Source organism: Cricetulus griseus, chromosome 4 (assembly GCF_003668045.3).
Source record: "Cricetulus griseus strain 17A/GY chromosome 4, alternate assembly CriGri-PICRH-1.0, whole genome shotgun sequence".
NCBI lineage: Eukaryota > Metazoa > Chordata > Mammalia > Rodentia > Cricetidae > Cricetulus > Cricetulus griseus.
In genome coordinates, this window is record NC_048597.1 from 147,765,963 (window position 1) to 147,792,120 (window position 26,158).

The 26,158-nt window shown below is 40.9% G+C and overlaps 1 protein-coding gene across 4 annotated transcripts in view; it reads left to right on the plus strand.

The window, feature by feature from the left end:
• Positions 1–26,158, plus strand: part of Cdon (cell adhesion associated, oncogene regulated) — a 90,924-nt gene that overhangs the window by 17,416 nt on the left and 47,350 nt on the right. For 2 of the 4 annotated variants that reach the window (XR_003484663.2, XM_027411785.2), the window contains exons 2-7: positions 13,209–13,341; positions 13,714–13,986; positions 15,509–15,655; positions 16,493–16,636; positions 17,585–17,872; positions 19,678–19,947. Coding sequence is in view for 3 of the 4 variants with exons in the window: in XM_027411785.2 (XP_027267586.1) it covers positions 13,269–13,341; positions 13,714–13,986; positions 15,509–15,655; positions 16,493–16,636; positions 17,585–17,872; positions 19,678–19,947 (1,195 nt within the window). In the remaining variant the exon portion in view is untranslated. Of the gene's footprint in view, positions 1–10,272; positions 10,405–13,208; positions 13,342–13,713; positions 13,987–14,468; positions 14,515–15,508; positions 15,656–16,492; positions 16,637–17,584; positions 17,873–19,677; positions 19,948–26,158 lie in introns of those variants that run through there. The other 2 variants (XM_027411786.2, XM_035443568.1) reach the window with 2 other exon arrangements.

The following is a 26,158-nucleotide window of genomic DNA, read 5'->3' on the forward strand; positions in this document are numbered from 1 at the left end:
TATCCTTCTCCAGCAGAAACTGGGACAGCTCATCTAGTTTTAACGGCATGCTGGTTGTTCTGTATCCTGAGGTTAGGAGGCAAGCTCCTAAAAAGCCCCTCTCTGTAGAATAGTTGCTTTTCAGATGTTTTATTAGTACTGCTGCTGGTTATTTTAATTAGCAGTATGTTTTATTTGCACCTCCAGGCCATTTGAGCAAAGATTGTAATTCAGATAAACAAAACAATATCTGATGTTCTGGACCGCCCACACCTGCCATCTGGGCTTCGCCCCTGAGCTGCTGATGTTGGCAATAAAGGCAGCAGAGAGAAAGGAGGTGCTTATGGTGTGATGAGACGCTTCAGATACAGATCCCTGGAGAGCTTGATACCTGAGTGTTTTTCTCCCCAACCCTCAGTTTTAAAAACTAATATAATTTGTTTTGATAACCTTTATTAGCATGTGTTAGTTGTATTAGTTGCATATATTAGTGTGGTTCTAGGTGATATTTCCATACATGGATGTGGCATGCATGGATTAAATATGGCTTGTTTTCTCCCACCTGAGTAGTTTTCAAGTGGGTAGCTCTTTTATTCAGCAATTCCCTTTTTAAAGAGAAGTCCCATTATTACCAAAAGAACTTTTTTTTTTCCACTATCAACACATTCTGACAGTGTTTGCAGAATTCTGTGAATGCCTCACTGATAGCGTGACTGTGAGGTGGTAGGAACCACTTTTACAGAACAAGGGGATCCCGTCGTTTTAAGTTCTTGCAATGACACCATGAAATTCATGTTTCTTAATTAAAAAAAAGACAAACCAAGAACTATTATTTAATGAGTAGACACATATACTCGATCCCTTGTTCATGGAAGCATTGTGCTTCAGTTTTAGGGCTAAGGTTTTGGTGGTTTTGGCTTCTCTCCCCTTCCCCTTTTGTAGGTGCAGTGTCTGGCATCTGCCAAAGATGAGGCAAGCCATGATGTAGAGATGCGTGCATGCAGACGTCTGTGTTCTCTTTTCATTTAAGTACAGCAGTTACAAAATGCTTGTTATAGAAGTCTAAGGCTGGAAAGTTGTGGAATTTCTTTCTTACAGAGAGAACTCATGCAACACTGAGTTAAGGGAATATTCTCTCTGAAAATTCTTTTTTCATAAATAAAAAAGTAAATGACTTATGTCTGTATGTGATGCATGCATATGGATGTGTATGGTGTGGCATGTGTATGGTTGGTTGTCTCCTTCCACCTTTACTCAGGTTCCAGGAGTTGAACTCAGGTGACCTGGCCATGTAGCAATTGCCTTTACCCAATGGGGCATGTTACTGTTCCATGTCTGAACATTCTTTTGATGTTTTGTTTAAAAAATTATTTATTACATCTGTCTGTCTATCTACCTACCTACCTACCATCTAACTATCTACCTATCTGTCATCCATCCATCCATCCATCCATCCATCCATCCATCCATCCATCTAGAGAATGAGACTATGCCTGTGCTTTATGTCTACCTCTAGGCCAGGGGACAACCTTTGGGGGTCAGTTCTTTCCTTCTACTATATGGGATCTGGGACCTGGGGATTGAACTCAAGTTGTCAGCCTTGGTGGCAGGTGCCTTTCCCCTCTAAGCCATCTTGCCAGTCCTTGCCTGCGCATAGTTAAAGAAAGGGAAATATATCCACTTAGGTTACCAACCAATAGTTTTGTTTTGAAATATTTACAAATGAAATTCTGTCCCTTTGATTGTTTTTTAACAGTAAAAATGTTTTAAATCCCACTGATTCTGTGAGTGTTAATGTGAGAGATGTAGTATTTTAGGAAATGGGGTCTCTATTATCGTCTACTTTATTGCCCCGCTCCTTACCCATCCTTTATTTCTGAGGTACTTTGACTACTTGATGTGGTTTAAATATATGCTCAGAGCTCATTTGCTGGAAACTTAAGTTCCAGTACAGTAGCATTGAGAGTGGGCTCTCTAATGGGTGGTTAGATGTGTGAAAGCCCTGTCCTTATGAACGGACTAACGCCACCTGTAGGTATGAGTTTTCACTAGTGTGGTCTGAGCACTGGTAGAGGTAAGAACACTCTAGAGGCTGGCCCCTTTGCTTCTCTGATTTTCAGCATTAACCCCAATATATAACTGAGTTTTTATTATTAAGAACAATTAAGGGGTTGGGTATTCAGCTCAGTGGTAGAGCGCTTGCCTAACAAGTGTAAGGCCCTGGGTTCGGTCCTCAGCCCTGGAAAAAAAAAAAAAAAAAGAACAATTAAAATTCATGCAAGACTTGAAACTTGAGTGAAAGAGATGGCTCTGTGGGTAAAGGCAGCTGCTGCACAAGCATGGCAACTTAAGTTTGATGGATACCTGGAACCCACATAGAGAGGTCCAAGGTGAGAACAGACTCCACCAAGTCATCCTGTGACCTCCAAACACACTATGACATGTGTACCCAGCATGCATACATCATGTGCACATTCAAACACACACACACACACACCTCACATTAAAATTTTTAACTCAAAAAAAGGAACAATTTTCAATAAATTTTACAACCGAAAGGCTGTTTCTGCTGCTGTAACAAAATGCCTGAGACTGGGTAATCCATAAAGAGCTGGAATCTCTTTGGCTCTCACAATGAAGAACTGAATTAGCCTGTTTTCCTATTTTCTTGTTTATAACTGAATTATAGCCTGATCATTGCTTTGTTTTAACTGCCTGTTATTGTGTAAGGTTTTCTGAAGTGCAGGTTTTCTTGGGTTGGACCATTGTGTGCTTTGATTTATGTTTAGACTTATCAGTCACATTGGTCTGTTATGTGCTGACTAGGTGGCAATCTGTGATTGACTTGTGTGTCAACTTTTGAATGACCCTGGAGAGCCCTATTATCAATGCACAGCTGCTCATCCATGATAGAATGGCAGGCTTGATGAAGTTGTGTCTGATCTAATTCTCATCACTAAATGGAGCAAAGACATCTAGAGTTCTTCAAGTCTTTTGTGTAGTTGAGTCTAAAGGTAAACAGATAACATGAAACTAAGATCAATACGTTCTGGACTACAGAAAACTTAGAACTCAACAGGTAGAAACATGTAAAAGTCACCACAACAGATCCATCATTCATGGGTGCTGATCCAAGTTTATGTGCAGCGAAGGTACTTTTCTTAGAATTCTGATCCCTCCCCATTTGCTGTTTCATCAGTGCTCAACTTTATATATTAGTATGTACTTAATGGAAATTTAGTTTCTCCTTAAGCCCCTCCCCCTAGTTATTAAAATGAAATCTAAACCCTGTGAGGGTTGTCTTTTGTAACTGCCCAGTGAAATTCTTGGCTTAGTGCATCATTTGGTCTAAGCGAAGTTCTGGGCTTTTAAACAGCAATATTAATATTATTACCTAAGCACTTCTTTTTCAACTCTTTCCATGTTTCTTCTTCTCTTCCCCTACCAAGGAAGGCTAGCCAAGTGTCTGATGGCAGCATTACAACACCAGTCTGTTCTACTTTAGCTAGTTCTTAGCAAACTTAAAAAAAAAGAAACTTCTCTTTGAGCATTTGTTTTGTGGTTACCATAATTCTGCTATTTTTCCCACAAAGCCAATGCTGACAATAATCCCAAATCCACCGAGCGGTGCATTTGTGGCAAGTATTGACTCCATAGTATTTGCACAGTAATTCTTTGAAATTCGATGTATTTTATCTTTTTTGGTGATCTTTCCCAAGCTGCTTTTTAGCATTTCACCATTTGTATGCAGCTATGCTCTTAAGTATTCATAATATGGTGGCTGCCAGAATGTTCTGGTCTCCATGAGTCTTGCTTTCCTTTGCTCAAAAGCAGGGAGAAGTCATCTGTTAGGCAGAGTGGGAAGGAACTCTTGAAGTGTCTTTTTTTTTTAAAAAAAAAAACGAAACAAAACAAAACAAAAAACCACCCAAATATTGTGAATAGAGCCTAGCCCTGCACTCAAATTGGGGCCACATTGATGCCTGTTGCAGCTGGTAGCCCCTGGCTGTTGCCCTTTTTTTTGTGACCCTTGATCCCTATGACCTTTCCTGGGGTTAGTCCTAGGCCCTTTCCATTGTGTCAATGCTGGAGTGGCTCATGTGGAGTTGATTATTTCTTTGCTCACTTGGCCTTTTTGGTGCCACAACTCCCACGTCACTTCCATTTTCTCCCTCCACCCTTGCTGGTCCTCAGGGGGAGGAAACACTTTTGCAGGCAGCAGGGTGGTTTTGTATGTTTGGCTGGCTCAACTGAAACACAGGAGAGGTGGGGGAAAGGTTGAAAAATTTGTGGGTGCCAGCTTTTAAGGAGAAGTGACCTGGATGGTGGCAAGGTCATTAATAAGTGTGCACAAATGACACCGTCTGTATTTCACAATGAGAGGGGCTCACTCAGTGAGAGGAACAGGAGTTCAATAGCTGGCAACTCTCCTGTGAGATTGACAGACTCCTCCTCTCACCTCCAGGCTATGCAGCAGGGTCAGAGAATAAATACATCATTGTCAGTTGCAGATGACTATTTTAAGGGATGCTTTAGTTCGTAAGTGCATTCCCCAAGCCAGAATGGCAGAATATTAGATAATGTATTTCTTGTGGTTAATAATGATGGTCTGGTCTTTGCTTCTGGTTGCCTTACCCTCTTTCAGGCCCTCCTGTAAAATTACTGAAAGATGGATGCCATCTGTTTTCTCACTTGGGGTGACCACATGTACACAACAAGGAGACTCACCCATCAAAGCCTTTAGTAATTATGAAGGAATGACAGTTTGGGGATGTGGGACATGTTTGATTACCTAGCTCATAGCACCTTTTAAAAGTACGTTAGAGATTGGGGGTGTTGGTATTGATTTAGTGACACTTCAGGACTGATTTTTTTTCATCAAGCCTGTTCAATATTATCCCTGGATAATCTGTTCTGCTTCCCTCCCTCTTTTAAGTTCTCCCAGCAGCAGCTTTGTTGGATCCTGAATTTTGAATGGGGAGTTTCTGTTTCTTTAAACTGGGTGCTTTTCAGAACTCAGCCTGGGGTACCCTCCTCTATTGGGCCAGCAGCTCTGTTTGCTCTTGGCCTCCACAAACCCCAGTTCTGCTGGGCCATAAGCTCTCTTATGTTCCTACTTACATCCCACTCAGCATCTCCACAGGTACACACACCCCATTCCCTGCAACACAAAGGCCTCGCTGTTTCTCATAGATTTCCTGTCTGAGAAAACGCAGACCATCCACACAGTCGCTTGTCTTAGTCAGAAGCAGTCACTTCAGTTCCTTCTTTACTATCAGAGCAGCCAGGAAACAGGAAGTGGATAGACAAATGGGTTCTGGGGGATATCTGAATTGTGTATTCTTCGCCAGCCCTGCATCCTATCAGTTCTACCTTTTACATCATTTAACTACTCTCAGGTCTTAGGGATTTTCAAATCTTCAAAATTTCTGACAGTTTGTTTCTCTAGTGTGAGCTCCTTTCTCTTTCTCACCAGCCTCGCCTAACTTGTCTTCAGCCATTTTCCACTACGTTGCAGTGCGAATGGCTTTTCAGAGATGCAGGTCAGAACATGCCCTCTCCTGTAGAAAATGGTCCTTCTCTCAGGATAAAAGCTGAATACCTCAAAGTGATTTATATTGTTTCTTTATGCTCTAGTTTTATGTACCTGTGTAACTTTTCCTCTTTGAATATAGTTCCCCTGCCCTCCGTGCTCCACCCATATACTTTCTTACTCCATATGTAGATTCTGTATACACACTGTCCATACTTTCTAGAATCTGTCTCTTCCATTCCTTCTCTCCTCTTAACCCTTCTCTCCCCTGCATTCCCTAATTTATTAATCTGATTTCATTTAATGTATCTTTTCTTTCTGTGGCTTTGAACTAGGTTGGCTTTGAACTTGCAGCAATTCTCCTCCCAGAAGTCTTAGCCCCCAGGTCTAGGTGCAGTAAGCCTTCCACCCCTCCTGTTGCCTGTACCTGTTGACCCATTGCTCACCCACCTCTTCTACACTAACTGATTTACTCCCTGAAAACTTTTATTTCCTACAAACTCAGCCACTCAATGAAAGGATCTTTATTGACTGTGGTGGAAACATTAGGTTAGGCTCCATTCAAGAGGCAGGCAGACCTCTGTGAGTATGAGGCCAGCCTGTTCTACAGAGTGAGTTCCAGGACAGGCTCCAAAGCTACAGAGAAATTCTGTCTCCAAAAACCAAAACAAAACAAGGAAAAATATCTGTTGAGCAATGAAAGCAGATTTCTAGAAGTGATTGACAACAGGAGCTAAGAAGACATTCTTTGAAAGGTTTTTTTCTTTTTTCTTTTTTCGTAATGAGTCTTAGTTGTCTTGTGTTCAAAGTGTATTTAAAGTTCTGGCAGGGAAAAAAAGACTACAGCAAAATAAAGATGAAATATGAATGTTTTCTGACCCTTGGAAATGGAGCCATGGCTCTAGATCGATTAGGAGAACACACTCACTGCCTTTCTACAGGGCCCCCTGTTTTGGGGACTATTTCGTGGGAATCAGGATTCACTAGACTCAATGCAGGTTAAGTGAAGCTTATTCAGGGAAAAGACACTTAACAGGAGAAGCAGATGACAACCTCAAGTTCCTGCTCCAAGGATCCACCCAGGCTGCCCTCCGTGACCCAACCGGAAGCAAGAGAGGGCCAGCTGTCCTGACCCCAGACCTAAAACCACTCTCCATCACATTGAGCTGAAATTTACTTCCTTTCAGGACTTACTCCTTCCTCATCTTTGTACTTCTTACAGCATCTCACCCAAAGGCGTCCTGTGTGCTGACTAATCCATTAAAAGAATGCTGCTACAAGAGAAGGACTTACGGGAAATGATGTTAGCTTCTTCACTAAATTACTTAAACATTTTGAATGCAGAAAGACTTGACAGGAGACTCAAAGTTGTATATGACTAATATTCAGGTAGCCAAATGTGCTCTTTTTGTTTGTTTTTGTTTTTTAAATGTCTTCTGTTTGACTTCCTTGGTTATAACTGGATTAATCTTACAGCACTTAACCAAGGTTTTTCTCTAAGCAGATCCTAGATTTTAATTGCTGCAGAAAAAATATTTTTTTTCTCAACAGTTGCCAAATGGCACATTTTGAAATTGATTGAAAATGGGAATTGATTCTCTTTTTGTTAAGAACACATTTCATGAAGAGCAAGATTCCTTTAAAATGCAAGCTAACTTTAAAATTTTCCTATTTTGAAGAACCATACTGATCCCAAAGCCAAGTTATTGTTCATAGTTAGGGGAAGAGAGGGAGAGAGGGCTGGGAAGGGGGTAATTCAGAGAGAGCCTTGATCAGCCTTGGGAAAGCAAAAGTGATGCTTCAAAAACAAAGAAATCAAATCTAAAAACTCAGGAAGGGCTTTCCCCAAAGGACTATTCTGGCAGCATGTTGAAGAGGGGTTATAAAAGCAGTAAGTTCACAACCTGAACAATGAGTTAAGCAAACTTTAGGGAAGTGTTTCCTTTCCGAGCTAAGATGAGGCATACTTTTAGCTTCCACTGCCAGCAGAACCTCTGCTGAGCCCAGCATGGCTCAGAAAGTATGGTTCACACAAAATCACCTGTGCTGGGAAGGGGAAGGCCTCCTTCTTGGTTGCTTAGGAAACAGCAGCTCTTCTTTGACCCTCAAGAATCTAGGAGCAGAACTTTGCCAGATGGCATTACAGCTTTCTTCAGTGTGGAGGAAAGAGTTGATCTGATTTGTAGACAAATAGGCCTGTTTTTTGTAGCTGCTGTCTTTTCTTTTTGGTATGCTGCTGTCTGTGGGAGCATCTGTATGTACTACCAGAGCCCTCCCTGGGAGCACAGTGACTATGAAGCATCTTTACAGAACTGTGGTGGAAGGGCATGATTACATTGGAATGAACTTCATCTGAACATATGAAAGGGAGAGAACTTCCTCATGAGACCAGTGAAATAGAGAAGCCTTACTGGTGTGTGTGTGTGTGTGTGTGTGTGTGTGTGTGTGTGTGTGTATGTGTGTGTTGCCTAATTAATTGAACCTAGTTTATTTTACCATCTCCCTAAGTTAGGAAAATAGGTCTGTGTGAACTTCTATTGTATATGTATATATGGTGGATGAACTAAAGAAAAAGCACTATGGGAGGAAGAATATGTATGTATAATTTTATTTTTATCTTATGTTTATTGGTGTTTTGCCTGCATGTATGTCTGTGTGAGGTTGTCAGAAACCCTGAAACTGGAGTTATAGACAAGTGTGAGCTGCCATGTGGTTGCTGGAGATTGAACCCAGGCCCTCTGGAAGAGCAGCCAGTGTTCTTAACCTCTGAGCCATCTCTCCAGCCCAAGAATATATTATTTGTTTGTTTGTTTTGTTTTTTTGGAGACAGAGTTTCTCTGTGTAGAAGTCTGGCTGTCCTGGAACCTGCTTTGTAGACCAGGCTGGCCTTGAACTCGCAGATCCTCCTACCTCTGCCTCCCAAGTGCTGGGATTAAAGGTGTGCACCACCATGCCCAGTGAGAATATATTCTTGAACAACAGTTTAAACATTTTTGGACGTCAGCAGATTTTTGCATATAAATTTAATTTTAGAGAAATACATATAATTTAAAACCACACAATAACTACAGTGACTCCTTATTCTTTTTGATGGATTTAGGGTAAAAACCAGATTTTTGTAACCATGATATTTTTATGATTAGCAGGTCTAAGGTGAACAGATTGTAATTAATGTGGATGGGTGTCATGTACTTTAACAAGTGAGTAATTATATTTTATCTTCACATTTGACTTACACAGTACATGGATTTGCACCTTAAACTGAGAGGAAAGTCACCTTCCTGGCTGATGGTGTTTGTTGGAAATGCTGGCTTCTTTGTAGAAAATGCCTTGAATGATATGTATGTAAAAATATTTAAAATGTTTATGTCCTTGATGTAGGGGAATTCTACTTGCAAGAATATAACAGCAGGATGCATAATTAAAAGAGTATCTAAGAGATTTATGGATGATAATCATTCATAGGTATGAGATGTATGTGCACAAGTATTCAATGGGATATATATGTATATATATACACACACACACATTAATATATCTACATATATACATATGTATTTATGTATATCCACCCAATAGAGTATGTGGTGGTTTGAATGAACATGGCCCCTAAAGGCTCACAGAGTGGCATTATGGAGGTGAGCTTTGAGGTTTCTGAAGCTCAAGCCAGTCCCAGTGTCTCTCTCTCTCTTCTTCTGCCTTCCAATCCAGCTGTAGAACCCTTGGCTCCTTTCTCCATCACCATGTCTGCCTGCACACTGCCATTCTTCCCACCATAATGATAGTGAACTAAACTTCTGAACCAGTAAGCCAGCTTCTAATGAAATGCTTTCCTTTATAAGAGTTGCTGTGGTCATGGTGTGTCTCCACAGCAATAGAAACCCTAACTAAGGCAGGGTATCTGCAAATGTTACATATGATGTTCATGAAAGGTTTTAATAAGAAAAAAGATTACTAGATGGGAAATGGCTAAAAGGAGTTAAAATCATTACACATTCTGATCTTAGTTAAGCACATATATATATATATATATATATATATATATATACACACACACACACACACACACACACACACACACACATATGAGGAGGGTTGGGGGCATGTATCAGGATGCTGATGTGTTATCACTGGGTGGTAGTTAAGCATATATAAATGATGAAGTTAAAAAAATAAGTGTGATTTTAATTCCATTCCATCTGATATGATTTAAGTCTGTATTCTGGTTTTGAGTTTTACAGGGAAGTCCCTGAATGCTGTGTATGCTATACTAGAGGTCAAAAAAACCTTAGGCAAGGGATTCAGCCAAGAGGCGTGTGGTGTAGGGTGGAGTGCTGTTTCTCTGGACCTTCATTCTGTTGGTCACTGTTTCAGCAGAGAGGGTGAGAGGAGGATAGGATGACAACTTTGCTGAAGCAGTTAGAGCTGTTTTCTATACAAGAAAAAGGTAAATGTCTGCTGTGAGAGAGGCAACATACAAGGCAAGGCCACCTGTGTGTAATATAGAAGGATCCTTGATTCATTGTGATAAACTTGGTCAAGCAAAATTGTTCATCACCCAGAGGAATTCAGGGAGAATTGTGCGTGTCTGTGTGTGGGGTGGGGAGGAAGAGGGGGAGAGAGAGTAATAGCTTAAATAGTCACACTAATATTAGGGGTATTACATTTTTGACAAAGGTGGTACTTTTGAAAGTAAGGTGGACTTGAGTGATTTATTCCCAGTGTTGCTCATGGATCTCTGATCTGTACTCATCTCACAGTGATGTGTGGTGACAAGGTTGTGAGAGCCCATTGCTGCTGAGTACAAGTCACCTGACCCATAGATGACATTACCACTACAGTTCTCTAACATTGTGCTGTGCATACACAGAAGTCAAGCTTCTCTTATGGACGTAAGTTCTTCGTAACTTCCAAGGTTAACTGAGATCATGTCTGTAATCCCAGCATCAAGGAGGTAGAGACAGGAGGATTTTTGCAAGTTTGAGGCTAGCCTGGGTTACATAGATAGAAGCTAGCCATAAGTACACAGTGAAACCCTGTCTAAAAGTGTCAAACAGCAGCCTAGTAGGTTTTATCAAGGAGGCTTCTGTATGGTCGTATTTAGGTTGAAATAATGAGCTGTGAAACTTCAAAGAGGAGCTATAAATTAGGTCAGGAGTGAGGGTTAAAGTTCACTGTAAAATCCAGATCACTGCCTTTTAATAAATAAATAGTTAGAGAAAGATTTGGCAAAAGGAAGATGTGATCCTCTGTGTGCAATTTTCTCAGAAAGTGTCTCCTGTTACCAAGTTCTATGAATGTTTGCTTTGCCTTCACACCGCTGCTTTGTCTGTCCTTAACCTTAAACTAGGAGACTCCAAATAAATCCAAAGGTTTTCATACAACTGGCCCCTTCTGCCAATGAGTGTGCTAGTACATCTGCTCCCACTTCTTAAAGGAGTCACCAAGAAAAAGAATGGAAAGGTTGTCTGTGACGTCAGCGATCTAGATCATCTTAAGTTTGTAAGCTTCCAGACTCTGGAGTAGGAGGAACAGAGATGAGCACATCCCAAGACACCGGCTCATAAAGACTCAGTGTTTTGTTTTATATTATTGCCCAGTTACATTTCTAATGTATTGTTAATATAGCCTGTCATCCAGTTTTGTTGTGTTTCATAGTGGTAGAGTCTATTTCCAGCCCTGGCCAAGCAAGAACGCAGGACAGGATCTACAGTGGTTACTGATAACTGCCCAGCATAATGACTAGCAAGACAGGGTCGGGGGTGGTGGTGGTGGTGGTGGTGGTGGTGGTGGTGATTAATACACTTTTGCTGATTTTTAAAATTGGATACGCCAGGCGTTGGTGGCGCATGCCTTTAATCCTAGCACTTGGGAGGCAGAGGCAGGCGGATCTCTGAGTTCGAGGCCAGCCTGGTCTCCAGAGTGAGTGCCAGGATAGGCTCCAAAGCTACACAGAGAAACCCTGTATCGAAAAACAAAAACAAAAACAAATTGGATACATGAGTGAATAAATGAAGGAACAAATGGTGTAGCTAAAATGTACTAAGTTCAGATGTCACTTTTTATTAACTATGATTGCACATATGGGAATTTCATTAAAGTAGTCCTTTTGTTTTAAGGAAGATTATAGAGTGTTTCTAGAAAGTAGAATTTTACAACATTGAATATGCTTGCTTTTAAGGATGTTACATGGAAAAGTGAGAACAAAGTAGAAAGATGCCTAGGGATTGGGGGGGGGCACTTAGCCATATCTGGAGGATGTACAGACATTCCTAAACTTATTTATCTTGCTCATTGTCCATCTCTCCCATTAGAATGTAAGGTTTAAACTCAAGTCTGTATTATTTGTTTTTATTTTTGTAATGAATACTGCCCTGTGTCTAGCCCTTAGGATGGTATCTGCTATATAATAAATATTTAAAAGTATTTGTTGCATGAATAAATGATTTTGAGGTGTGTGTGTGTGTGTGTGTGTGTGTGTGTGTGTGTGTGTGTGTGTGTGTGTGTAGTCTCCAAAAAGAACTCATTTGTTCTACCTCCACTCCACATCGTGGTTTGTCTCCATGTCCTTGCCAGTCCTGGGATTTATGGATTTCTTAAAAGTTTTCCAAGTGTACTGTATTGCCTCTTGAAAAAAAAAAAAAAAAAGCAAGCCAGAAACAACCTTTCCCTTGGGTGGTATCTGTCAGAGCTGTTCATCTGCCTGCTGCCATTTTCCTCTTATTTTTCTGCTGCAAGGCAAAATTTGGGAAGTCTTTATGCTTCCTTCTCCCATTGTTGCCTGCTCTCCACGGTTCCTGTTAAGTTTGCCTCTCTCTGCTATTAATCTTGTCAGCCGTCTGCATTGCACCTTTTGCTGAGCTGACTGCTTCTCACCAAGTTTGAGAGTGCTGACGACTAGAGAGAGCTTTCTCCTGGCTCTCATCCCCTTCATTGCTACTTTCTTCACATTCCCATTGCTTCTTTGTCCAATCTCTAAAGGTCCTTGCCGGGCATGTCTTGTTCTCTAAGCATATTTCCCATAGAAAAACCTGAGATGGCACCTGACTTTCTCATATCTGAAATCTACATTCCCAACTCTGACTTCTCTCTATGACTCCAGACACATTTAAGCAACTTTAGACCTTATGGTAGCAGATGGATGTCCAGTAGATATCTTAAATGTTCCCCAGAATGGCTGGCTCTCCCCTTCTTCATTTGTATCCCTCTCTCTGGCTTCATTTGTATCCCCCTCTCTGGGTTTTTCTCCTTTAGTAAACAGGCATTCTTTGCCCTTTTACACTAAAATCCAAGAGTTATCCTTAACATGTCTCTGCATCTCACCCACAATTCATCTCCATGCTGTGTTTTCTTTGGTTCTGCTTTAGACTGTGTCCTGAACCCACTTGCATTTCATTGTCACAGTTCACAACTCATGTTTGTCACCATCATGCTCTCATCTGTCTCCCAAGGGTTCAGTGTCTCCTGATGGCTCTTCCTCTCCCATTCTTGACCCATTCCAGTGTGTTCTCCATCAGCTCTGAGCAGTTCCTAGAAAAACATGCCCTATCCCTTGGAAGAAGGAACATATCACTTAACCCTAGTTTAGTGTGTAGATGTGTGTGTGGATGATTAAGAGTCTAAGATGAGGTGTTCAGTTTAAAGATGTTAGTGGTTCTTATGATTTAGATTGTCTTTCTTTTTAAATGTTTCATAGTGAGCTGAGGCCTGGGCTTTCTCTGGAAGTCTTTCCTGCCTACTTCTGTAATTGGGCGCTATGCATCCAGACCTCGGACCCTTATGGACACTGCTGTATGTTCTTGGGATTCTGTGTTCTTCTGTGAGTTCAGGTAAGAGGAGAACAATGGAGTTTGGCTGAAGACTTTCCTCATCTTAGCCATTTTGCTTTCAACTTATGTGAAGGTGGATATACATGTATAGCAATGTGTAATTCATTATGTAGCATTTATTACCTGTTAAAAATACTGTAGGGACCTGGCATGATGCCACACTTTTAACCCCAGTACTTGGGAGGCAGAAGCAGGAGGATCTCTGAGTTTGAGACCAAGATGAGCTTATGAATTTTTTATAAGCATTAAGAACTACTACATATAGAGTTAAGAGACTGCCTTAGTTATAGATGTAGATGAAATGTATTTAATGCACCCTCTCTTTCTCCCCCTTCCTCCTCCTTTCTTGCACCCTGGAATGTTCCCTTGCAGACTTGGCGCCTTATTTTATTTCTGAGCCACTCTCTGCTGTCCAGAAGCTTGGTAGACCTGTGGTCCTGTATTGTTCTGCTAAACCTGTTACTGCCAGCATCTCATGGTTGCATAATGGGAAACGATTGGACAGAAACACGGAACAGATTAAGATTCATCAGGGGACTTTGACCATTCTGTCTCTTAACCCTTCCCTTTCTGGTTACTACCAGTGCATTGCCAACAACAGCATTGGTGCCATTGTGAGTGGCCCTGCAACAGTGTCCACTGCAGGTGAGTTTAATTTGAATCTTGCTACCTGTTGTTTTTTTCTTGAAATCTATGGATTTTCTACTCATCCCAGCAATTTTTATAGTGGGAAATACTTGGGCACTGATGTGATACATGTAGGGGTCTGAAAGTACTTATTCTAACCCTGTCTTGACTTCAGATAGCTGGGGAAAGATACTGGAACCCCGGTAGTCCAGCCTTGTAGCTTAATCTCTATCAATAGTATGGAATTTATTTTTTCAAATTAGCACAGGACAGTTTTCTAGTGTGAATTCTGGACAACATCCTTGTGACTCTTTTAAATTCCTTAATATCAGTACAGACAAAAAAAGTTGACTTTTGACACTCATATATTTCATGCAGTCCCTTATCATTCTTTCACATCTAATTGTTTTATTTCCCTTGATTACCAGGGGATTTTAATTTATGTAATTGAAACCAGGCTAAAGAAGGAGGGGGAAAAACTGACTGTAAAGAAAGGAATGTGAAGAATTGAACTTATGGACAATCTGGAATGCGTGGTTTTCCTTAGTAAGTTTGAGCCATCTGCCTTTCAAATGGCGATGGCTTCCAGTAATGGAAAACGGCTTTTCGAGGGCACCCCTATTTACAGAACAAATCTGGATTCCCCTGGAGTAGAGAGTTTGTCATAACTGAGAAGAGTAAATGTTTTTGTAGAGCTGTGACCCATGCACAGCTCCAAGACACACACTGGAGGGTTGATTTCCTGGAGGCAGGCAGCTGGCTTCCTTGGGTGGTGGGGATAATACAGGGCTTGCTCAGTCCACGGTGAACTGTCTAAACTGAAAGGAATCAGTGTCAAGCTGGTGCATCCAGGCTCGGTGGGCTGCTGTGTGTTACAATGTCCTGGGTTCATTCCCAGAAGCCGTTTTATTGCAAGGAAATTGAGTTTTGGTGAAGACCCTTCTGGATGGGGAAAAAGTTGTCTTGACAGAATGGGGGTGATTATGCTTTGCAGCTCTCTTTGGTGTTTTGGAGCAGTTTGTTTTCCTTACATTTCCCTGAAGGCAATAACTGAAAAATCCTTGTGCACTGACTTAGCTGCCAGCCCTCAACCCCTCACCGCTGCCCTAGCACCTTTCTCAGATGAAAAAACTCTCATTGCTGGTTGTGGTAGCTCACACTTGTAACCCCAGAAGTTGGAAGTCTAAGGTGGGAGGATCACAAGTTCAAAGCTAGCTTAAGCTGCATAATGTTATATAATGAGACCTGGCAAAAATCAAACTTGGCTAGGTGTGTTGGTACTCCCTCGACTCGGGAGGCAGAGGCAGGTGGATCTCTGTATTTAAGTCCAGCCTGGTCTACAGAGCAGTTCCAGGACAGAGCTACACAGAAACCCTGTCTCATAAAACCAAAAACCAAAACCAAACCAAAACAAAACAAAAACCTGCTCTCATTGAGACTGGGATCAGTTGCCACTAAAGGCCATTCTATACGTTTCTAACTACTAAATTTCCTTTAAATTGTTTTGCATTCAGTTCATTAATCTTCTTGTTTATTTCAGCTCTTGGTGATTTTGATTCATCAACAATGCATGTTATCACTGCAGAAGAGAAAAACACGGGCTTTATTGGCTGTAGGGTACCAGAGAGTAACCCCAAAGCTGAGGTGCGCTATAAGATCCGGGGAAAGTGGCTGAAGCATTCCACAGGTGAGTTCTGTTTGGGTTGTGCTCTCAGAGGGCAAATGAAGGAAGTTGAGACAGGTGGTTACATTAGACAACTGACCCCAAGAGCTTGCTCCTCAACCATTTAGGGCCATATTTAAATGCCATTTCTTAGAGTAGCTGGCCCACACGAGTGTGTATAAATAAGATGATCTGTCACTTTCTTCCCTCTTACACCTGGTGTGTGCTGTATATATTTTGTCTGTTAGGCACCCCTTTATCTGCCACCTCATACTTCCTTTTGGAATGTTAAGTGCATTATTAATGCAGGGACATTGCTTTCTGCATTGTCATACCATGTGTGTCAGGCCGTGGTTGGCAAAGAATAGCTACTTTGTCCCTGCGTATTTATTGAGAAACATGGTGAGGAGCCAGTGACTGAACACCATGGTGGTTATAGGTGGAGACATATCCAGAAGCATCCATGCTCATTGTGTCTTTGTACAGATAAAGTTCTTTGCTTCAGGCTCTGACCATCTGCTGAAGGTTTTGCTGCATGACCACTGTTGGGCGTGGCTTTCCTTTCTCTTGTGTAATAAGGCTTCTTTGGTTTGCTGCTGGCCTTAATGTGTAAATTTCAATGGTCTGTGCTAGTTTCAGTTGTGTGATGGGGGTCTGCAGAGCCAGGAAACTCTGTAGGTGAGGATGGCTTTGGCCTCCTGCCTCTGCCTCCCTCATGCTGGGATTATAGACATGTGTCACTATGCCTGATTTTATGTGGTGGATGTTGGCCTTGAACCCAAGGGTTTGTGGTAGGCAAATCGGATTCTACCAGCTGAACTTCATCCTCAGCCCCTGACTACATCTCTCTACCTTCCTCAGGGAACTACATAATCCTTCCCTCAGGAAATCTTCAGATTTTGAATGTGTCCTCGAAGGATAAGGGGTCATACAAATGTGCTGCTTATAATCCTGTCACCAGTGAATTGAAAGTTGAACCCACTGGCCGGAAGCTCCTTGTGAGTCGTAAGTATCTGGGAGGAGGACGGTGGCTAGTGAAGGAAGAGTCCTCATGAATATGGCTCAGGAAGCCTTGGTGAAGGAGAGTTCAGTATGTTTTTCAATTCTGGTTTTAACATCATTTATTATTATTATTTTATGTGTATGGATATTTGTCTGCATGTATATCTGTGTACCATGTGCACACCTGGTGTCCATAGAGGCCAGAAGAGTGCATCATATCCTCTGGAAATAGAGTTACAGATAGTTAAGCCTTAATGGAAGTGCTGGGAATAGAAGCTGAGGCCTCTGGAAAAGCAGCCAGTGTTTTTAACTACTGAGTCACCTCTCTGTGCATCAGTGTTTTATAGACTTAGTACTGTACCTGTTTTTATTTTAGTTTTTAAAGATCTATTTATTTTATGTATATGAGAGTTTGTGCCTGGTGCCCAAGGTGTATATCAGATCCCCTGGCACAGGATTTATGGCTGGTAATAAGCCACCATGTGGGTGCTGAGAACTGAACCTGGTCCCCTGCAAACATAACAAGTGCTCTTAACTGCTAAGCCATCTCTCTAACACCCGTGTACATAATTTTAACATATGAACAGTGATTGGTGGTTAACTGTGGAGTATGTGATTAAGAGATAATAGGCTTTCTATCAGATAGGATACAAATCATGACTGGTTTTGGATTATGGCTGTTAAGCTGAGATAGACCATAGTAAAGGTGTGGCTTTAGGTTCAAAAATTCAATATTTCCAAAATGCCAATTCAGAAAAATCTCCAAAAAAATCACAAAATATTTTTACTTGGACTCTCAGAGAAAAATTATTTTGCTATGTATAAGGCCTTGCCACATGTGGTGGGGGAGAGTGGAAGCAGCTCCTTGGCATGCTCATAGATTGGCTAAGGGAGAGGGTGGATTGCTAATAGTCACTTCTAATACTGTTGTGTGTTCCCTTCCTTTTCCAGGGTCTTCCTCAGATGGTTTTCACATTCTTCACCCTGCTCTTTCTCAGGCATTAACCGTCCTTCCTCACAGTCCTGTTACCTTGGAGTGTGTGGTGAGTGGGGTCCCGGCCTCACAAGTGTATTGGCTGAAGGATGGGCAGGACATTGTGTCAGGAAGCAACTGGAGAAGGCTGTACTCTCATCTTGCCACGGCTAGCATTGACTCAGCGGATTCTGGGAACTATTCCTGTGTGGTGGGCAACAAGTCCGGAGATGTAAAACATGTCACTTACATGGTTAATGTTCTGGGTAAGGTCTTGCTTATTCAATATAGAGATTTCATTTCAAATCAGGTCATTTTCATGGCCTAATTGATGTTTGAAGGATATTTGTGAGCTAAAAAGGAGACACAAAATATCGAGAAATATCCACACTGGTAGCCAGAACAGAGGGGAGAGCTTGGTGAGTGTGTGTGTGTATGTACTAGTGTGTGCATGTGTTCTTGCATGTGTGTGTGCACACTGGCAAGCATTCGTGCATGTGTGTGTGTGTGTGTGAGAGAGAGTTCATGTGCATGTGTGCATGTGGTCCTTTAGCAGTAACTGAAATGGAACTGACTAGAGGTATTACCTCACAGAGAAATCTAGCTGTTTACTTTTTACTTTTCTGTTATGTTTGGCTGATGAAATCCATCTATATTTCTGTAGATAATCCTGTAGCATTGGAAAAATGTTTTCCTTCATCAAATCATATTTATGTAAAAACTAGAAAAATGAATAGGAAATGGTTTCATTAAATATGATCTTTGTAAATTCTTTTACATTTGATTTATGCTCATAGCTTGATGTAGGTTAGTGACACTGGGATTAATGTTAAGTATGGCAAGTGAGCTTTAAAAATCAGTGGTGGAATTGGATGTGTATACAGTTCAGTGTTAAAGTAGACTAACATATGCATGGCTCTGGGTTTGATTACCAATATCAGCAAACATCAACCAAACAGACAGACAACCCTCCCCTCACATCCACACAAAGCTCCAAACCCAGTGACAATCAGAACTGGATTAATATGTGGAACCACTTATTTTAGGCAGACAATGAAAGTGTTGGTAAATGTTGTACTTCAAGAGTAAGAAGTGACTTCTTAAGCCTGGAGTCCTGGCACAAGCCTTTAATCTCAGCACTGGAGCCAGCAACGGACAGAGATCTGTGAAACCAGCCTAGCCTCCATAGCAAGTGCCAGGACATGGAGGGACACTGTCTCAAAACAAAGCTTTGTGGAAGCTAGAGTATTTTGCCTATTATACACATGGCCTCAAAGTAGAATTGACCATAAACAGAATTGATTTATTTATGTATTTAGGCAGGATGGGTTTAGTCCTTGCCTAATGCTTCCTCTTTCTGTCAACATGCACCTCTACCCTCTTCTGAATGAACTTGAAAGCCTTGGCTTGGGGACCTTGGGCAACGCCATGGTTGTGCAGCTAAAAGGATGCCACATGTCCTGGATGATGTAGCATACAAATTGCTTATGTTTGGTGAGGTCCCTGAGGCACCATCTATGGCTCGACTGGTTGATGTTCTCCATCACCTGGCCCTCGCTGGGGCCTGCAGTCAGAGGCTAACCCAGAGCCATGGCTGCTGCTCTCCAGTAGTGTCCGCAACAGGCCCACAAACAGAATTTAAAACAAGCAGAATATTCGATGCATTTAAAAGATTCTCATTTTGAATAAAACTTTTTGGTCTCCTATTTAGTGTACAATCTAGAGAAACTACTACTTGATGTTAAAAGTTAAGAGAAGAACAGGTTAGAAGTGTGTGTGTGAGTGTGAGTGAGTGTGTGTGTGTGTGTGTGTGTGTGTGTGTGTGTGTGTGTGTGTGTTCATAGGTGTTGGGGTATAAAATGGATGGGTCAATATAAAAACAGCTTCTAACTTAGTAGCTGCATATTTGTTTCTGCTTGTGAAAGTTGAAGTAGATTTCTCAGTGTTTCTTCCTGACCACACAGATGGAAGAAGGTATGCAAGTACAGAGCACAGAGATTTCACTACGCAGTCCTAGAGATGGATTCTTTGTGACTTGTATGATAGTTAAGTGTGCCTGCTTTATTTTCAGAGCGTGCTTCAATTTCTAAAGGACTTCAAGATCAGAAGGTGTCTTTGGGGGCCACCGTACATTTTACCTGTGATGTTCGTGGTAACCCAGCCCCCAACCGCACCTGGTTTCATAATGCCCAGCCTATTCACCCCTCCTCACGGCATCTAACTGAAGAGAATGGACTGAAGATCACTGGGGTTACCATGGAGGACTCAGGGCTATATCAGTGTGTAGCCGACAATGGGATTGGATTTATGCAATCGACTGGAAGACTTCAAATTGAACAAGGTAAACTTTTAGGTTATGTAGTCACAAGAAGCTTTACTTCATAGATAGGCTTTTTCAGTAATTAGAAATGAAGTCATGTTTACTGAAAGAAAATAATCACCATATATGAACTGTGTTTGTTTTCTATGATCTTTGTAGTGAGAGACTGGCATTTCCATGATGAAGCCACCTTATTTAATCAAGCTCATTTAAAAAATTGTTTGGGATAGAGAGATGGCTTAGTGGTTAACAGCACTGGCTGTTCTTCCAGAGGACCTACGTTCAATTCTCAGCACTGAACCCTCAGAACTCAGTTCTCATTTACAAATGGTTATGACAGCTCATAACCATTTGTTACTCCAGCCTCAGCAGATTCAATGCCCTCTTCTGGGCTATGTGGGCACCAGGCACACAAGTGGTACACAGACACACATGTAGACAAAACACCCAAAAACATAAAAAACTAAAAAAATTGTTTCTGCTGTGTGGTTGTGGTGTACGCCTTTAATCCCAGTACTAGGAAGGCAGAGACAGGTGAGTTCAAGGTCAGCCTGGTCTACAGACTGAGTTCCAGGATAGCCATGGCTACACAGAGAAACCCTATCTTGCAAAACAAACAAACAAACAAAACAAAACAAAACAAAAAGTTGTTTCTAGGATGGAAATTTAGCTCAAGTGGAATAGCATGTGTGATTTCCTGGATTCCCATAGGTCCTAAATAATGAACTGTTGCAAAGCATTAATTGTCAATAGTTGCTTCATAGTTTGCTTGCTCTGCCCCTCCCCCTCCCTACTAGCATCTAATGGTTGGTCAGTAAAGTCTTTTCTTTAGAACTAGCTGGTTTTATTACTTTCTTGAATAACCTTCTATGTGCATATGCAAACAGTTATACACCACACCACAGGTGTGTGTATGTGTATTATGTACTTTTTATTGTCTTTTAAAAACATAAATAGTGGCAGGATTCTTTCCTTTAAAATTTTTATTTAACCTATAGTTTGAATTTCTTCTCATATGGTACCCCAAAGCATATTTTTATTCTTTAAGAAAAATGGCTGCTTCCTGTTCCATTTTATAGTTGCAATAATTTGACTAGCATCTTGTTGATAGCTGTTTGAGATGTGATGAATGTCTTGATTATTCTGTATATGTACGAGTATTTCTAAAAGAAATTCCTAGAAGTGAACTTACAGAATAAAGTTATATACGTATTGGAAATTTTAGTAGTAGATATCATCAAATTTCTCTTCATAATTATCATGAGTTTATACTCATGAGCATTTAGATTTCATATTTCCTCACATTCTCACCAAGACAGACAGACTAGTAAGGTCAGTGTGTGTGTGTGTGTGTGTGTGTGTGTGTGTGTGTGTGTGTGTGTGTGTGTGCATGCATGTGTGTGCTAATGGGGTCCAGAGATTGAAATTGGGTATCCTCCTGCATTCTTTTATGTTTTGAACCTGAAACTCATTGATTGGGCTAAGCTGGCTGGCCAGTGACCTTTGGGATCTGCCTCCCTGCCCATTCCCTGCCCTGGGCTTGCAGACACTAAATACATACTTCCATACCCAGCTTTTATGTGGGTGCTCGGGATCCACAGCAATGTTTGTGCTGCAAGCACTTTACCAACGAGGCCATCTTCCAACCCATATATATGTTTTAGTCTGTACTTCTTTTATTCTAGGTGAAATTATATCTTTTCATATGCATGTAAGACATTTAGATTTATTTCTTTACATGTTAGCCATCTTTTGCCCACTTAAAAAATTAAGTTAGGGGTATTTTTCCTATTGATTTATAAGAAGGAAATTGTTTATGACGTGAGTTGTAAACATTTCAGAGTTCAGAGCATCAGTATGAAGCAGAACACCTCTTTGATCTTGGCATGACAAATTTAGAAGTTAATAATAAAAACAAACGTTTTAAAGAAAATTGTGTTGCCTTTGGAAACCTGAAGTTACATTTTGAAATCATAGGGGAAGTTTAAAATATTTTGAGCTAAATGGCCATGAAAATGCCAAAGATCACTGTCTTAGTTAGGGTTGCTGTTGTTGCACTGAAACACGATGACCAAAAGCTAGTTGGGGAGGAAAGGGTTTATTTTACTCACAGTTCTATATAACAGTTATCAAAGGCAGTGAGGGCAGGAACTCAAACAGGGCAGCAACCTGGACTCAGGAGCTGATGCAGAGACCATGGAGGGGAGCTGCTTACTGGCTTGTTCCCTATGGCTTGTTCAGCCCACCCTCTTATAGAACCCAAGACCACCAGCCCAGGGATGGCCCACCCCCAATGATCTGGTCCCTCCCTACCAATCACTAATTAAGAAAATGCCTTACAGCTGGATCTTTTGGAGGCATTTTTCTCGATTGGGGTTCCCTCCTTTCAGATAACTCTAGCTTGTGTCAAGTTGACATAAGACTAGCCAGCACAATCAATCATGTCCTGTGGGAAGACGGCCAACATGGAATTTAGGACCTGTATAGCCTTGTGTGCTTACCAAAGAAAATGAGTAAGGTTGAAAATTATGGAGTAATTGAGTAATGCTCAGAGGAACATTAGAATAGGCTCAAAGAAAGCAGAAGACAAAGCCAAAAGCAGAAAGCATCTAAGAAAGGTAAAGCACAAGATTAATAAGGATAAAAACTGGTTCTTTGTAAAGTCTAATAAAGTGGACCAATCACTAGCAAAATTAAGTAAAAAAAGTAATAAGTGGACAATATTAAGGGGGGAGGAAGTTGTAAATCTCACTATAGAGATTAAAAGTAATAAAGTGATTGATAGGACAGTAAATTACAAATATAAAGGGAGCTGTGGTGTTAGCTTCTTGCCACTGTAACAGAATACTTGAGGTGATCAATGTAAAGAGTAGAAGACTTTATTTTAGCTCATAGCTGCAGACATGGTCACTTGGGCCATTGCTTTGAGTTTATGGCAGGCAGTACACTGAGTGCATTAAGGCTGGAATAAGTGCTAGAATAGACCTGCTTATCTCATGGTCCAGAAGCAGAGAGACAGAAAGGGGCAGGTTCCCAGTCTCCCCTCAAAAGACACACCCCCAGCAACCTGACTATTTTTAACTAGGCCCCATCTTGTTCTGATTTCATTATCAGTAGCATGGCAGGCTGGTGACTAAGCTTTCAACTCATGGGCTTTTGTGGGGAGCTCCTGATTCACACTGTAACTTGGGTAAATTCTAAGGGAAACTAGAACTTAGCAAGGCTCTGACTTAAAGTAAATAAAAAACCTGAGTAGTTCTCCAGCTATGACAGAAATTGAATTAGGAGTTAAATTTTTCCCACAAAGAAAACACCAGGCCAGATGGTTTTGTAGATTCTACCAAATTTGCAAGTTATAGATCTTTCCAGATATTACACAACTCTCCCAGAGAAAGGGCCAAATGGAAACTCTCTAGTCAGTATAATCTTGAGTCCAAAATCACAGAAGGATGGGATAAGAAAGTAAGCTAAAAGCAGGCCTTATTTGTGAACATTGGTATAAGAATCATAAGTAAAATATCAGCAAGCCAGGAAAAAAATATATATATCTTACTGAAGCAGCTATTTCAGAAGTCTATCATAAAATGTATTGTTCACTATGTTTACTGAATAAAGGAGGAAAACCATGATTATTTCATAAAGAGTAGGAAAAATTAGACAAAACTGTGCTAGATAGTCAGAAAAATGGAAATAGAACTTGATAAATGGTATCTAGCAAGGACTTAGATAAAACATCTCTTAGCATGAAAACTCACTCTAGGTATCCATGTACAAAAGAATCCAGCCAGTACAGAAAGACACAAAAGAAATTAGAAGGAAATAATCCAAATGGTCATTAATTTATAATCACTATTGCCATTGTATACTATCCAAAATTCTTACTGGCTCTTATTTATTATATATTTTCTTTTTAAAATTCTAGTATTTAGTGAGAAGTTAGGTATATACTTAAATAAACACAAACCATTTGCCTTTCTGTATACCAGCAACAAACAGAAAATACTATTTAAAAATCACTTTTTATATTAGTAACAAAGTTACATAGAAAGACATTCTAGGTCATGGGTAGCAAAATTTGGAATTATGCAGTTATTTGGCCTTTTCAAACTTTTCTGTAGTTTTATGCTACTGTAATTGAAATCTAATCAGAATATTTTCAAGACTTTAGCTGGGCTTTAATGACATCTGCCTATAACACCAGTACTTGGAATTGAGAGGCAAGGGGATCAGGACTTCAGGGTCATTCTTGGCTGCATAAGGAATTTGAGTCCATCCTGGATTACATAAGTATGTACGTGCCTCTGTGTGTAGTGTGTGTGTGTGTGTGTGTGTGTGTGTGTGTGTGTGTGTGTGGGGGTGTGGGTGTGTGGGTGTGTGTGGGTGTGTGTGTGTACCCTTGAAAAATGATGAAATTTATAAAGATAATCAGAAGCCCAAGAGTAACTAGAGCACTGTAAAAGCATGGGGTACTCTCTGTAAGCATAAAAAGCCAATAATAATTCCAAAGGTTTTAGATTGCTACAGGAATAAATAGTTTCTTGGACATGACAGAGACTGACAAAAATATAGTTACATGGAAGGACCTGACTGAACTGGTATTGCACACCCCTCGGGGAGGATATTTGTTTCATGTTTTGACTTGAGATAATTAATTATCAAAATGAAAAAGACAGCAAAAATTGAATTTCTAACTCACATGGTACATAAATTTACAAGGGAACGTTTTTGAGGAATAGGTTGGAGGATATTTGTATGATCTATGAGTCCAATGTTTTAGCAAGTCATGTAAAGCATTTATGAATGGCACATAAACTTGCCAGGAGATGTTTAGCTTCATCAGTCCTCGGGGACATGCATGTTACAGCTAGTTAGAGGGTTTATACTCATTCACTTGGCAAAAATTCAGAATCTGTGAAGATCCAGTGTCTTTAGTTTTATCAGAAATGATAAATAGGCCTAGAGGAAAAAGAAACATGCTGAAAAAAAGAAGTCTGCTGTGGCCTCACTTTAAAGTCCTTCAGGAAATACCAGAACTGGCAGGGAAGACTTGGTGCCATTTTGATTTAAAAACAAAAATGGTGTTCATATTGATGATAATAGTATGTCAGTTTTCATTTAAATGGGTTTCTCTCTCTCTCCCTCTCTCTCTCTCTCTCTTCCCCTCTCTCTCCCTCCCTCTCCCCCTCTCTCTCCATTTGTCTCCCTTTCTCTCTCTCTCTTCCTCTCCCCCTCCCTCCCTCTCTCTTCCTCCCCCCTCTCCCTTCCTTTCTCTCTCCCTCTCACCCTCTCTGTCTCCCTCCCTCTCCCTCTCTCTTTCCCTCTCTCTTTCACCCCCATCTCCCTCTCCCTTCTCTCCCCTCCCTCTCCCAGGTTTTCTCTAATCAGATTTCACCAGGACCATCCACTTCCTTGAAGGAATATTGTCTAGTTTTGTGCTTCCTTACCTTTTTCATGCTATGGTCTGAGGTCTGGCTTCACCTATTCTGTATTTACTGCAGTCAAGTAGGCATAGTATACCTAATGGAATCTATGACTATGTAAGTCAGTAGATTTGTTAATGTACACTCCTTTCAGGAGGAACATGGAATCTGTGTAGGGAACTTGAGGAACCTACAATTATGAAAAAGTATACTTTTTAAAAAATTATACACTGCCAGCTGGGTGATGGCGCATGCCTTTAATCCCAGCATTCAGAAGGTAGAGACAGGTGGATCTCTAAGTTTGAGGTCAGCCTGATCTGCAGAGTGAGTTCCAGGACAGCCAAGGGTACACAGAGATTCCCCCCCCCTGCAAAAAAAAAAAAAAAAACCAATTACATACAATGTTCTGCATGGCTTGGTACTGGGAACCCGATGGCGTGATGAGGGAATGAAGAAAAGCCAGCATTGGATGGGCAGTGCTCACTCTGATAGAAGACTCCTAAAATGCAATAACCCAGAAATTCAGTGCTTTTATTTATATAGCACAGGAGTGGGGGTTAGCTAGTCTCAATAGGAGGATTTGTAGGAGGACAGTCTCAGGTTGCAGTCATCCAGGAGGACAAAGCTGCAGTTGTTTGTTTTTTGAACACACTGTCAACATTTGCAAAGGGACCAGAGCAAAGCTTTGCCAGTTCTCTGAGCTTGACCCTCACCTGGGAAGGTTTTGCTTGTTCCTATGGGTTTCAGGCATTGAGATTCTTCCCAATAATACATATTTACTCAGGATTCCATTCTCTCCTTATGCATTTACT